Source organism: Bemisia tabaci, unplaced genomic scaffold, assembly GCF_918797505.1.
Source record: "Bemisia tabaci unplaced genomic scaffold, PGI_BMITA_v3".
Lineage (NCBI taxonomy): Eukaryota > Metazoa > Arthropoda > Insecta > Hemiptera > Aleyrodidae > Bemisia > Bemisia tabaci.
This window is the reverse complement of record NW_027311821.1, coordinates 7,199-21,530: the sequence shown is the minus strand read 5'-3', so window position 1 is coordinate 21,530 and position 14,332 is coordinate 7,199. Positions and strand designations below refer to the sequence as shown.

General features: G+C 36.5%; 1 protein-coding gene across 3 annotated transcripts; it reads right to left on the bottom strand.

Annotated features, from left to right (window-relative positions):
* Positions 1–1,863: 1,863 nt before the first annotated feature.
* Positions 1,864–12,576, bottom strand: LOC140225974 (uncharacterized). Of its 3 annotated transcripts, XM_072306019.1 has the most exons (8): positions 12,364–12,576; positions 10,348–10,469; positions 9,242–9,402; positions 7,417–7,591; positions 6,825–6,903; positions 5,474–5,635; positions 4,682–4,891; positions 1,864–2,292 (listed from the first exon to the last, which is right to left on the bottom strand). In XM_072306019.1, the coding sequence occupies exons 4-8, from the start codon at positions 7,434–7,436 to the stop codon at positions 2,260–2,262; spliced, it is 504 nt and encodes a 167-aa protein (XP_072162120.1). In that variant the 5' UTR covers positions 7,437–7,591; positions 9,242–9,402; positions 10,348–10,469; positions 12,364–12,576; the 3' UTR covers positions 1,864–2,259. The 3 variants fall into 3 exon arrangements, with proteins under 3 accessions (XP_072162120.1, XP_072162118.1, XP_072162119.1); XM_072306017.1 differs by lacking the exon at positions 1,864–2,292 and having other exon boundaries at positions 3,974–4,891; XM_072306018.1 differs by lacking the exons at positions 1,864–2,292; positions 12,364–12,576 and adding an exon at positions 11,280–11,485 and having other exon boundaries at positions 3,974–4,891.
* Positions 12,577–14,332: the final 1,756 nt, after the last annotated feature.

Below are 14,332 nucleotides of genomic sequence, written 5' to 3'. Positions count from 1 at the left end.
TTCTGCTGGAAATGCAACCTTGCGTGTTTTGATATTGTTTAGGTAAGTCCTAACTTGTGCAACAGTACGATTACACAGTGCTTCTTCCTTTAGCGCTTTAAGAATGTCAGTCTGTCGAACTGCACTACCAGCAATTATGCAATGTGACAAGTGGCGGAATACAGCTTTTTTCTCTTCATGAGTCCAAGGAGTTCGTTTAACTTTGCTCAGAGAGTTAGTATCAGATCTCATTTTTTTTCAGTGTCTTTATTTTTGATTGAACGTCAAGCTCTTCAGAAAAATTGCTAAGTTCAGACTCAGAGGAATAATGTGTAAATGTTTCAGCTGGGAGAGAATGATTCAGAGTTTGATTTTCCTGAGAGGCTTTTTTGGTTTTTTCCTTACGAGTTCTAAACTTTTCTTTAATTTTCACAATATCATTATCACTCTCGCTAGACTCTGAATCTGACTTTGAAGCAGACACATTACTGACATTGACAGTTTCAGAAGTTTCTACATTCTCATTCAGATTGGCGCTGTTCATATCACACTGATTAATGCGATCAGATTCTTGGGTTTTTGACTCACCAGCCGGAGCTGAGGCAACAGAGGTACCTCCCGTCATTTTCAGCATCTCATGCCCTACAATGCCACGTTGAATAACTGATAGAGGAAGTCTATAGTTTTTCTTGTGCACATTGACGCTATGGCCCAACTGTCTGGCAACTTGTTCTGTGAACTGCTCTCCTTTATTCATTAACTGCACCTTGGTTGCCATGTGATGCCTTAGACCAATAGCATTGAAATGAACTGGTTTTCGAAGTTTACATAGATCCTTTACGTAGTCTATGCATTTAGATCCATCGTACAGTAACTCTGAATCCGGCTGTGGAAATAATAATGGATTTTCGGGGTCGATGCTTACTTTTTCTCGATAGCGAATTAGTAATCTGATAAGGTCATCCATTTTACGGGTTAATATCACACAAACAGGTTCAGTGCCTTTCCCGATAATGTGGAAAGAAAGGAGAGCGTCATAGCTCTTTCTTTCTTCTTCAGACAACACTTGTATGTACTCCTCATTGCTCTCCTTGTCAGCACTCTTGCGATTATTAAAATCTTTTACCTCAGCACAGCACACTTCTCCAGGACGCTTGCGTCCGAGAATAATCAGGTGGGCGATGACAAGCTTGGTTAGATTTTTGTAAACTAAGTTACAAGGATTTCGCATTAGTTCTCGGGACAAATCTACTTCGTGTTTTTCAATCTTTAAGCATGCATCCAAAATATCTTGACTATCAGGAAGGACTTCTTCTTTATGCATTTTGTTTTGCTTTTGCGCCCGGTTTGTCCGACCTGAAATCTCATACTGCCAATTTGTAGTTAGTAAATGCATAAATTGATCTAGCTCAGATTTAATGGCCACGTGATCAGTTTGATCCATTAGTGCATTACAATAGATTATATCAATACACTTTGCAATAGCACCTTTCAATCGAGCAGCAACACTCGGAGAGGACACTTTATTTGTGTCGTAATCGATTCCACACATGCACTGAATAGTAAGTATGACATTGTTGTATTGCTTGACTTGAAAGCACGCTTCTAAATTTTTTAAATTGGAATCAATTTTTTTCATCTCAATGAAAAATCTAGCCAGATCTCGCATACAATTTTTAATGTAATTTATCTTGCCTTTTTCAAAATGTTTTTTGATCATACGGGAGGCAAACTGAACAATAAGAGGGTCCGACTTAGCAATGAGAGAACTTCTCCGTGTTGTAAGCGAGGGAAAACCAATTCTTTCAGCTCCTTCGAAGCCTCCTTAGGCCAGCCGATAACATTATTGCACTTGTTCTTAGCACTCTTCTTTTGTACCTGAAGTATTCAAATCTTTAGAGGTATTCATTTTACAAATTGGCACATGAAGATACAGAGTGTTTCTTGCAAACAGACCTTGGCAGTAAGCACATGTTGCATGATTTTCTTCATTCATTACAGAGTCGGTGCAATTCGATCGTCGAACTGGAAGGAGTGAACCTTCCACTTCTTTATTCATTACAGCTACATTATAAGCATAGTTGGCTTTCAGTCTTAACTTTTCAGTGAGCTCCGTTCTTCTTTTTTTTCTAATTTTCAAGTCCTCTTTTGAATCAGATTCAGCGACAATTCGAGCCAAGTCAAGTACTTCATCTTCTCCGGCATGATTCCTTTTGAGGTGTCTGGTGAAATTTGTTATGAGAATGAACGGTCTGCAATATGGACATGCATTAGTCCGATTCAAGTTCGAGATTTCTTCGTAACCTCTGTTACCTACAGGGGAAAAATGTAGAGGTATTAGAGAAGATGTTATTGAGTTTTTGCATAGAAATTAAACTGCCTGACCATCTGATGAAAAGCACATAAATATTTCAAGTGATATTATCCTGTAAAGTGAATGACCTCGTCAGAATAACAATTTGCTATTAAGCAGAAGTAGGTACTAGCCCTGAAAATACATTATTATTTCCGCAACCAGGCTTAGAGTTATTTTTTTAAATTGACCTAAATGTATAGACTAGGTATCTTTGTAAACCTGCGCAAATTATGAATAGTCGTCTATTTTGTATCATTTTTTCGCCTCAGTTATTTTAAACTTTGAAATTTGCAAAGTTTTGATGAAAATATTTTATTAGATATGTTACTTTTCAAATAAAACGACAAAATTTTGAATGTAGATGCCCCGGTATTTTATCCATATTTTTTCCAATTTACACTCAAGAAATATCATAGAAGATTTACCAATAACTGAATAACTGGTTCGAGGGTCAAAGAATACATTACAAAATATATACATTGATTGAAAATCTGAGAAAAAGTAAGCAGACTTCTGCAATTGTGTTTGTAGGTGTGCTTTTCTGGTTGATGTAAAAATTTTTACAGAACTTCTTCCAAATCAGGCAATTTTTCGACCCTCAAACTAATTTTTGATCAATTAAACTGTGGCTTACATGGAGTACAAATTTTGAAAAAATAAATGTTATTGATACGCCTATTGTTAAAAGTTGGTCATAGTATTTAGAAGGTAACATTGTTAAACAAATTATATTCATCAAACCGCTGTAAATTTCAAGACTTTAAATGACTGAAAAAATTCCTAAAGAATAATTTCAGATGCTCTTTGGTCAGGGTGTCTACTGAAACAGGCTGGCCAAAAAATCAGTACTTTTACAATACTTTTCCAGTACATTCCCAAGAAATTTAGTACCTCCTCAACAGAAAAATTCAGTACTTTATAAGTACTTCAATTTGACGAAATTCGAAAAATTCAAAAATTTGAATTTCTCGCTCAAATTGCTTCAAAAATGAGTGAAATTCCGGACCTTCTTGCGCAATGTCTGCACTTTTTCAGTACTTCCGGACCGCCCTTGAAAAATCAGTACTAAATCCGGACTTGCAGACACCCTGTTGGTCTTTTTAAGAATACTTTAGAATTTGAATCCAATCTGTAAAGCAGCTTTCCAGTAATAAGTTCTTTTGATATTTAAAAACAAATATTGCTAGCACAAACAGAAGTTATAATTCAGGCTCACATTCAGCAGTGAGCAGCTTCTAATGGCCCTTGAAATATTGTTACAGTCTTGGTTCAAAACTTGTTGGAGTGATAAATCATATGTTCCTCCTGTTATCACATTTTTATGCTCATAAACTTATTGATGATGTTGTCACCTTCTGGCTAAAGTATCACAAGCGCCATGTGATGTTTCAAAATTTCAGGCCGCCATTTTATTTTTTTACAGAGAAATTGTTCAACGAAACTGTCCCGAAAATTCCACTGAATTTTCTTTGTGCTGCCGATAGAATGCAGTGAAATTTTCTAACAGATTCAACAAACAACTTCTCTGTAAATAAATGAAATGGCGGCGGAAATTTTTAAACATAGCATGGCGCGAGCTTCTGATCCTTCGGCCGGAAGGTAACAATGTTATAATTTTTTTCCTTCGTTGAAAGGAACAACAATAGGAGGTCTGTTCAATTAGAGACAGGATTTTGGTAATAACTAGCCCACCTTACGTCCGAATTAGGTTATCTTTGACTTTCCTGGAAACTGATAACATACGGAAGAACACTAAATTCACAGATTTTCAAAATTTAAACAAGCTTCATCGGTACACAGTTCGGAATAAGGCAACCTCATCAGTGTACTGTGATTTTTTACAAATGACGAATTTCGTTTGAATTAGTTGCCAAAAACAATGTCTGAGGAATTTATTCCTTTTTGGCAGAAATTCCTAAAAAATCCCAGAACACTGGTGAGGTTGCCTTATTCCGAACCATGCACCAACACAGTTAGATTCAATTTTGCAAATCTGTGAATGTAGGGTTCTTTAGTATGTTATCAGCTTTCAGGAAAATCCGAGAAAACCTAATTCGGACGTACATTAGGCTGGTTATCACTGAAATCCGGTTTCTAATGGAATAGACCTTGTACAGTATTTTTATCGTGTCAGTATTTGATCAAATAAGGTTTCTTGAGAAATATTACACCTCACTTTTTATTTCTTGGTATAAAATTGTACTAAATCATTTGCATTCCTACAACACTTCGGAAATAGAAACTAGGGTGCATACATGACCTAATACAGCAAATAAGGAGACTTGTCAAATTCACTAATGTATACAATTAAGTACTACCCTGATATTCAGAGGTATATAGTTGTACCTGTAGTGGTGGTGGTGGTTGTTCATGATTTTTCTCGCTTACGCCATCAACTGCAGTACCCTCAGGTGGGACTTCTTCACAGTTAATGGTTTCGGGTAAATATTCTCTTGTTTCCATAAGCTCAGCGGTGGAGTCATCCTGATTGACCGCCTCAAATACCAAAAAGTTTTCAGATGTTGCCTGGTTTTGTACATCATCGGAATCGTGCACCTATTTTCGTGCAAACAAATCACGAAATATTAGTTGTTCTTTGGAAGCATGTCTATTCAAGAAAAGGAAATAGGTCTAAGTAAAGCAAAAAAAGTTCCATCAGTAGCACAGGCACAGTTAGGAAAATTTTACGCCAACAGCATGTTTACCTATTACTGAGAATAATTGCTTTAATTTGTGAGGAAATATGGGCTTTGTTCTTGACTCCTTCAGACCTGAGATATTATTTATTTTAGAAACATTATTTTGACCTGGAGTATTTGGATAAGTAAACTTTTCTCACCGGGGTTTGAGGAGAGGGCACATGAGTGCAGTTTTTGAAAAAAGGGCTACTCATGATTTGAATTAAAATATGTCTTGAAATATACTCTGTGAAAAATTCACTGTTAAATTCCAATTTTTTAAGCATTCAAAAGTGAGTTTAAACTTCATTTCTGTCAGCAAAACTTAGCAAAAAGTGTACTTATGCGCTTTGTTCTCCAAGCCCTTCAATTTACGTGTATATTTCAGTTTGAGCGCAGATAGATTCTTTTGAAACTGCCCCTCTCTAAGTTAAGAATAAATTAAAATATTAACACCAACCTGCTCATCATCTGTTGATGAATGTCTTGTTAATGGTTCTTCCACACGATCAAAAACATCCTGGAGGTCCGTAAACAACTCACTCATATCACGGAAATCAGGGTCAAATGGAATTTCATGAGAGTTTTCATCAAAAATGTAAACAGAATCATCATGTTCACCCTGTGAAATATGAAAAGAGCCTTGGCTGTTAAAAAATTCTCCCAACATTCACTTGAAATACATTATTTCTAGTAATCATAAGGCAAGAGCAAGGTTATAAATGTAAGTTCATTTGGCTTTGTGGCACAAATTTTGAGGCGCGCAGTTCAAAATCCCTGGAACCAACATGACAGAGAGTAGAAATTGTGATGACTCACTAGCACGGTTCATTCACAGAGAGTGAGCCAGTGGGAAAGTGGGCTTGAAATATCTTACCATGTGTACAAATTTGAATAGTATATGGCCCTAACATAAATTGGACTGAGTTAAGCAGAAAGGAACCAACCCACATTTTGGAAAAAATTGAGTTATGAGTGGTTTTGAACTCAACCACTGCTCTGCTATCTATCGCCAAGAATTCACAGTTTTTGTTGGAGCAAATTTTGCAGCAATTGAACTTGAAGTTTATCTTTTACATTGAGTCTTGTGCAGGAGCCAAACTTTAAACCTCTTTTTCACGGTTCAATCCCGATGTGGCTTGGTTCCTTTCTGTTTAATTTCGTCCAATTATAAAAGGAATTCTTTGAAAAAAAAGCTTTAAGAAAACTGATTAAACTATTTTCAAACTTCAATGTTGTCTATTAAAAAAATGTAAGCATTTAAAGTTTCTCTGCCAAGTAGGGCCTTTCCCACTGAATTGCTCTACTATGAGGTATCCTATTGTGCAGTGTTTACTGGGGACTAAGCAGTAGATGTAGAATACTCCAAGCAACTAAAGACTAAAACATCATGTTGTGGAAGCTGGAAAAGCAGCAGGCCCTATGCTGGGACAGCAGTCGTAAGCTGTCTTGCTTCCGACAGATTGCGTTTACCATTGTTTTCCGTGCTTTGCCAATCAGGAATGCAAAATAGTTCATTTTTGATGAACATTTTGCAAAATTCTACCTGAGAATCAACCAATGACTTAGGCATATGACTAACACAACTAACCTATTGTAAACATACACTCTGACTTGTTTTTGTTGAAAAATGATAGCTTCTCTGTTCAGGTATATGGTAGCTAAAATCCAAATACACATGATATAGAGTCAGTTCTGTTTAAAAATAATTCAGAGGTCCCCCGGCTATGCACTTTTGAGACATGGAAATAGTGTTTTCCAATAACAAAAACAAAAAAAAAACAAAAAAAAAAATAATGGGCGTATCTTACCATGACATTCTCTGAAGTGTTCACTTGTAGCACCTTCTTGCATTTTTTTTTCACTTCTCTCAGTTCTCTCCGGGAATATCTATGGCATTAGAAAATGAAATAGACAAAAATGTAATTTTTAAAAGGCCATCAGCTAATAACAAAACGCAATTATTTCTGTAATTAGGTGGTAATAACAAAACACTTAATATAACATACTTCCGTTCAGGTGACCATAGTTTTTGTTAGTCCATACTGCAACTGGTATTCTTCATCAAATACGTAGATCATCTTAATTGAAGTTCGGTTTCTGGGACCGAAAACTTTGGTTTTCTGGGTCAAAAACTTTAGTGTTCCCATATGAACTGAAATTCAGTACACATAACCCAAGTTCAGTCTACGTAACTGAAGTTTTTTTTCTCTGAGCAATTCTATACAGAAAACTCCAGCAATTGTAAGAATAAGAGGAGAAGGCCACTACGAACTGTCATAATTTATTAGAGTCCCAGGATGCTTTCAGCACAGTTTTGTCTTGCAACCATCAAAATATCAATCAAATTTGACAAAACAGTGATTAGTTAAATCTTTGATGAAATAATGTAAGTTTTATTACCTGTGCAGGGTTGCTGACATTGGGAGAAATTCTGAGACTGCTCTCTTTCAAACATTGTGCCAATTTTTGTTCTGGAGTTCCTTGAGGTTCCACCAGTAATACCTCTACGTTTTTGTAAAATGATGACTCTTCTGAAGGAGATAAATGATTTTTTTTCATTTCCTTGGATCCTCTCCTACAAATTCAATTATTAAATTAGATCACAGTAAAACCATAAGGAGTTAAAGATCAGGAGTTCAAATTAGAGGTTTGGGGGGAAAAATTAAGCCGTAATCTATTAGTATTGTTTTACAGACTAGCGATGACACAAAATGTATTGAATCCGATCAGAATGATGAACACAACTCGGTTTTTGGAATTCTTTTTGTTGTTTTTGGCAGTTATATCATGTACAAGGAGATCAAAACCTGCCCTCAGTTGATTTTGATCAACTTTGGCAGGATTGTTGAAGAGGGTGTCAAAAATAACAGTGCTCACTGTGCAACCATTTATGTAAATGTGTCTTCGTTTCAGAGTTATGGATTTTTGGAAATTTGAGTTAAGTAAAGGATGCGCACTAAGCTGAAGCTCAATGGAAGTTTAATAAGATGAGCACTGGGCTGGCTTCTTGTGTAATAAAGCCTCCGTTCATTCCTTCTCAGATGCCAAATTTTTTCAAGAGACAATTACTTTCTTTTTAATGGTTGATCGAATGATTAGTTTTACCTACCTCTTTCGAGTTTTACATAGAAATAGAAAATATCAATGAAATCATTGGAAATAATATAATTTTCTGTCCTTTTCAAATGACACTGAAAATTGAATTGGGGGAGTAGAAAAATATGAACAGAACAATCAAGCTACATTTAAGTCCACCCGTTACTCTGAAAAGTTGGAGTGCTTTTCAGTGATTTTTCCTGATTTGATCTGGTATTCATCTCAAAGCTGGTGAATAAGTAAAATAGTTTGTTTTCCCAGCAAAAAAGTAAAATAAAAAATAAGGAAGGACTGAGTCAAATTGTTGATGGCAGTAGACTAAAAGCATTTTTTGTTACTTTTTTCTTTTAATTTTCTTTGTTCACTTTAGAACCAAGTCAGATTTGTGACTTTTCACTTTCTCAACCTTCATAATTATAAATATCATCTGATTTCAAGTTCTTTCTTCACGATTCTTTTTTCTTTCTAAAAAATATGATGAGATATAATTAGTCATCTGAGCAACAGAGAAAACATTGTCATTACTTGCTTGTACTAACAGTACGAGTGAGCTTCGAACGGAGGACCTCTCAGATGGGAGCTGAGTCTGGTGCCTACACTGTAGCTGTCTTGTTGGGGGTTGTGCAGAAGAAATCTTAATTCTGTGTGAGCTCTTGGTAAAACCTTTTTTTCAATTTTCAAAAATTCATAACTCCGAAATTAACGCTCAGTTACAAAAACGGTTGCACACTGAAGTTGCATTTGACAATCAAAATTGGCTGAGGGCAGCAGTCTGATTGTTGAAATTTTTGTTTGTCGCGATGACATAGATGACATAGGTCAAAAGGCAGAGCGTGATTGGTCGGCTATGTCTTATCGCTGCTTTGTCCTGCCTATGTCGGGTTGAACTCACGACAGGCTAACGGCACCCTTAAGTTTCCAACAGTATGTCGTCCATTCCACCTGACAAAGGCACGATAAAGCAGCATTAAGACATAGCCGACCAATCATGCTCCACCTTTTCAACTGTGTCATCTATGTTTCCCGACACACAAAAAATTTCAACAATTGGGCTGCAGGGTGTGACCACTCCTTGTTAGTTATAATCACTATAAAAGGTGATAAGACCATGTCTAACAGAAGTACGTACCATATCACTTTCACCTACAGGCACATTGCACAGTTTGTTAGCTTGATGGTTTTTCTGTGAAAATATGCTGTAATCGTTAACATCCTGCAAAATTTTTCCGGAGTCGTCAGGGATGTCATGGTTTCACAGGAAATTATTGGTTCATAATTCTCTTTCATATACTAAAAACAAACAAAAAAAGTTAGTCAGTATGATCTTTTTAAAGTTTGACCCAATATCTCAACTTAGTTCGGCATTTTACCTATCGTTCCAATGAATAATCATGATTTCATCAAAGTGATCTGTGTATTAATTCTTGATTTCTCTCAGTTTAAACTTTCAAAATGTTGCTGAAAGCAGATTCTAATATGTTTTTCAAACTTTTTCTGGCTGTTCATTGATACCTCAACTCTCTCTTTGTATTGTTGAGGTCGAACTTTTATCTTCAAGCAGTTCATCTGTCATTAGTTGCTGACTCTTTCTTCAACACATCTCCATTATCTCTTCTCTTTGCAACAGTGTCGAGTAGATCTTTAGTCCTTGAGGAAGGCAACACATCAACAAGCTTTAATTCAAAATGAAACAAATCAAAATGGGACCTAGACCGCAAAAAAAACACACACAAGACGGGGAAGTTTCACAACTAAATTACAATTACCTTCACAACGACAGCGGTGACGCTCGGTACTTTTTCTTTTCTTTTCTTGCTGTTTAATTCTTTCTTTTTTTTTCCTAGTTGATAATACTGCTACTAACAAGTCACTCTTATAGCGCTTCTGTGCGCTCTGTGACACCCAACCGCCATTGATAGCGATCCTGCCAGAGCTCCTCCGCAGATCGCATCTCCTCATTTTCTACTTTATTCTCTCAATCCACTATTTGGCAGGGCGTTCTCTACGTACTAATGCTGTTGTGTTTAGGCGCGAAACATCGCAGTCTTTTGGTTTTTTTTTTGCGATCTTAGCCCCATTTAAGTTCTTTTATTTTGTATTTTTGTTTTGGCTGATTCAGTTGCTTTACAGTGAGCTTATAATAATGAGAGAACAAATTGGTTCAAATAGAAAATGAAATTAGTTACATTGCTCAAGCTGTTTATATTATGGTTAGGATCTAAATAAATATCTCACCTCATCAAAATTTGGAACTGCCTTTTTGCGTCTTGATTCAACTCTGGATTTATTTATTTCATTTTCACCCTTGAACTCCAAAATGATGTCCGCTTGACTGAATTTACCTCCCTCAACATTTGCTGGAATTAAATAGAAATTAATCCTTGAGAGCGCACTTAATAAACAACTATAGATGAACTTCACAGACTTACTTCCATTCATCAAAAACCAACATCAATCTTAAAATGGCAACTTCAATACACCTAGTAAGCACCACAAAGTACACATTTACGTGAAAGAAAGCAGGGAGACAATGTGAAAACGATAGACATTTCTGCTAACGTCTCTGAACACTTTAACGTAAAGAGATAAAGAATTTAAACATATGCTAATGCTAACATATTTAAGAGGTAAAATATTAGTAATATCAAATAATACCTCGGTACTGAACAAAAAATGATGCTACTAAGTTTGCAATGAATAATACTTCAGTATTATGCATGTAGTCCTCTATGTTTCAACTGCTCTGTGCACAATGTACACAAAGCTTCACTGAATCATCTGATAAGCTTGCGCAATTCTAATAAAACATATTACTTATCCGACAGTTCTGTTCAAAGCGACTAATGATGTCATCACATACAGGTCAAATCTGACGTGCAGGGAAACGATCTGATCCTGTCTGATCAGGCCCTACGTTCAATGAACCTAGCTCTTGAGAAAAAAACATTCCAGCTAAAGAGCCTCAGATCGCCAAAACCACTCTGCTTGAAGGTATCCCCAGTACAACCCACGCTCAGATGAACACAATTTCAAACTAGACCTATGTTTAGACTACTTCAGTGGTAAAACGTCAATTGTCACGAATTCACAGAGAAATGGCTTGCTTTCAAGACTCCAGTTCAAACAAATAGACTTGTAAAATTGATTGACTCATGAAAAGTACTTACGTGCAGTCTGAAAGTCAGATTTCACCAAGAAAACAGATCGTATTTGATACATCAAACGGGTGAGATTGCATCAATATCAATCAGTTCAAAACATAAACATAGCCTCAAAAGTCAATCGAGTAATCTGGCGGAACGGGTTTTTTGTGATAGATTTTTTATTCGTATCAGTACTAACTGGCCAATAGTAGTAAAATTGCTACGAAATTTCTCACCTTCAGCTTTTCTGACAAATATCCTAACTTTATGGTTGAGGTTAAGTCTATAGTTTTGAACCAAACGATACATCGAACCACTATCAAATTCGATCCATACACAACCTTACTTTGCCAAACTCCTTAAAGTACAGCATAATCATATGGACATAGCCTCCTTGACACTAATTTTGCCTAACTTTATCACAAAAGATAGGTTCTTAATGGGACGGGCTGAAGAACAAGAGTTCTTCAAAAAGTAATGCCCCGAGTGTTGTGCTCTCCAAATTTTCACAACGTGGCAAGGCAAAATTCTCTATTTGCCTGCGTACTGTGAAACTCTTCAAAAATTAAAGGAAAGAATTAGGAGAATTAGGTCAGATAGATTAATTCTTTCCTGCATCAAGACAACGTGCGACCCCTCTATAGTCAGGAAACTACATCTGGCTATTTCCAGAATTGAAAACATAACATAGGTGCGTAAAGGGATTCATTTCGATTCAAATGATGAAGTGAAGTGAGCAGTTGAGACATTTGTTAAGTTACAACCCCCTGAATTCTTTGTCAACATGCGGCTCTGATCTCTCGACTGTGAAGAGCGCGCTTAGCAACTCTGTCCTCAATCGACTGCTACATTTTGTAGATATCTCGAATGTTGGAGGGAGCTTCCCTATAGGCTGACAGATCCAAATGACGGAACTCAAGTCTTGGTAACTTCACAGATTTCAAAAGTTGGTGTCAAGCACAAATGTATTGAACTTAACGGCGACTATTTAAAAAAGCAGTAATGAATCATGATTAAAGCCATTCCATTGCTCTATATGATTCTGGCCATTGATGCATTGCAGTTTGAACACGCCGAACAGATAAAATACTATCAGGAAGGTACTTACGATTTGCCAGCCGCATAATTTTCAGTGCTCGTTCCGAGACATTCATTTTGCACCAAAATAATAATTAAAACTTTAAAAATCTCAACATCACAATTCATGCACGGTTAACTAACCCCGTTGACACGAAAACTTATAGGTTATCTTGATTGTTTACTGACGTTGATGATAGCACATCGCAGAGTGCGGACCTGGTGCTAACAGAACTCACTTCGTGATCAGCTCGCCTTGTACAGCTATCCGATGACAAGATCAACTTGTTTTCCTGAATTTGACTGGATCAACTTACATGCATCGCGAGGTATATATACAACCGGTTCCACTTACGCATGTGAAAATCATTGGATCAACTTGTTAGGAATCCGAGTGTATAAGATATACACCGTATGTAAGTTTACGCTTGGAAGTTGATCCGGACCAACTTAATAGGTTGATCCATCGGATCAACTTGTCCTGGTGAAAAAATTGGCGCCGGATCAACTTATACGGGATAGCCGCACCTATATATATATATATATATATATATATATATATATATATATATATATATATATATATATATATAGTTTCCTCAAGTAAGAGTTATTGCAACTTGAGCGCATATGGAGTAAGCGTCGTTGCACCATGACGGAGTCGTTGCACCATGGGGGAATAGTTGCACCATTTAGCTTCCCAGAGTAGGAGAACTTGCACCCAGGGGCCGATTGTACTGCAGTGCCCTCTATATTAATTTTAAAGTGTTCCAGAGTTGTCCCAGAATTGCCTGCATACTAAAGTACGATATTTTCTAGTGGTGGGCAATATTATTTTTTATTTTTTTTTTCTTTTTTACTTAGGTAGGTATTTATTTTTTTATTTATCTATTTTATTTATTTTTTTTACTTATTTATTTTTTTTTACTTATTTTTTTTACTTATTTATTTTTTTTACTTATTTATTTTTTTTTACTTATTTATTTTTTTTACTTATTTTTTTTATGTATCTATTTTTACTTATTTATTTTTTTATTTTTTGTAACGTGATTCAATTCCCTCATGTTCTTTCAAATGCTTACATCGGCCCTTTATCGGCCCAAAGTGAACCGAGGGGGGGGGGGGGGTCCGTAAGATCTAAAAATTTTGGAAATTGGAAATACAATGAAGTGCTAATGTGAGGTATGTAAACAAAACTCATAGTTCCGAGCGATTTCCAGTGGTTTACGAGGTTACACATAATTTTTGAAATTTATTAACCCCAAGGGGCTTAAAAGCTAAGAATTTTGAAAAGGCATAGCTAAACCTACTATATAAGTGTGACATGTCTAAAAATTCCTCCCAACGACGGCTTTAACGTGGCCAAAGTGCATACTGAAAATTTTGAACTCCAGTGTCCCTAATGGGAGGGGGTCGGGCTAAGGGCTCAAAATTTTTGAAAATCGAAAAATTCAAAAACATGTAAGTGAGGCGTGTCCAAGGACTCAAAGTACCGGACGTAGTTGCACAGGTAAGATGGTTACAAATGATTTTCAAAATTGACAGCCCCCGAGCGGTTTGATGCCCCGAAATTTTGAGAAATCACAGCTAACCCTACTACATAAGTGTGACATGTCAAAAAATTCAGCCAAACAACGGCTTTAACGTGGCTAAAATGGTTACTGAAAAGTTTGAACTCCAGTATGCCTAATTGGAGGGGGGGGGGGGGCTTAAGAGGTTAACATTTTTGAAAATCGAAAAACTCACAAACATGTAAATGAGGCGCGTCGGAAGACTCCGAGTGCACAGGTTTTAGCGTAGGCTTTTTAACATTAAGCTCTTAGTCTCTAAATGTAGCAACACCCCTCGGTTTTTTCAATTTGCGCAACCGACGTTGCAAAATTTACCTCGAATTGGTAACAAAATACTTTCGTCTTTGCCGCCAGACCGTTTATCCTCCTTCAATCTCGGCAACTATTGGACCGATTTACCTCGGATTCTCGCTAATGAAAGCTGTAGGT

Coding starts and splice junctions, on each gene's coding strand:
- LOC140225974 (XM_072306017.1), bottom strand. CDS start 7,436: ATGTCAGCAACCCTGCACAG. Junction 6,904..7,416: donor ATGTCAGCAACCCTGCACAG/GTAATAAAACTT, acceptor CTAATGCCATAG/ATATTCCCGGAGAGAACTGA. Junction 4,892..5,473: donor CATCAACAGATGATGAGCAG/GTTGGTGTTAAT, acceptor GCACGAAAATAG/GTGCACGATTCCGATGATGT.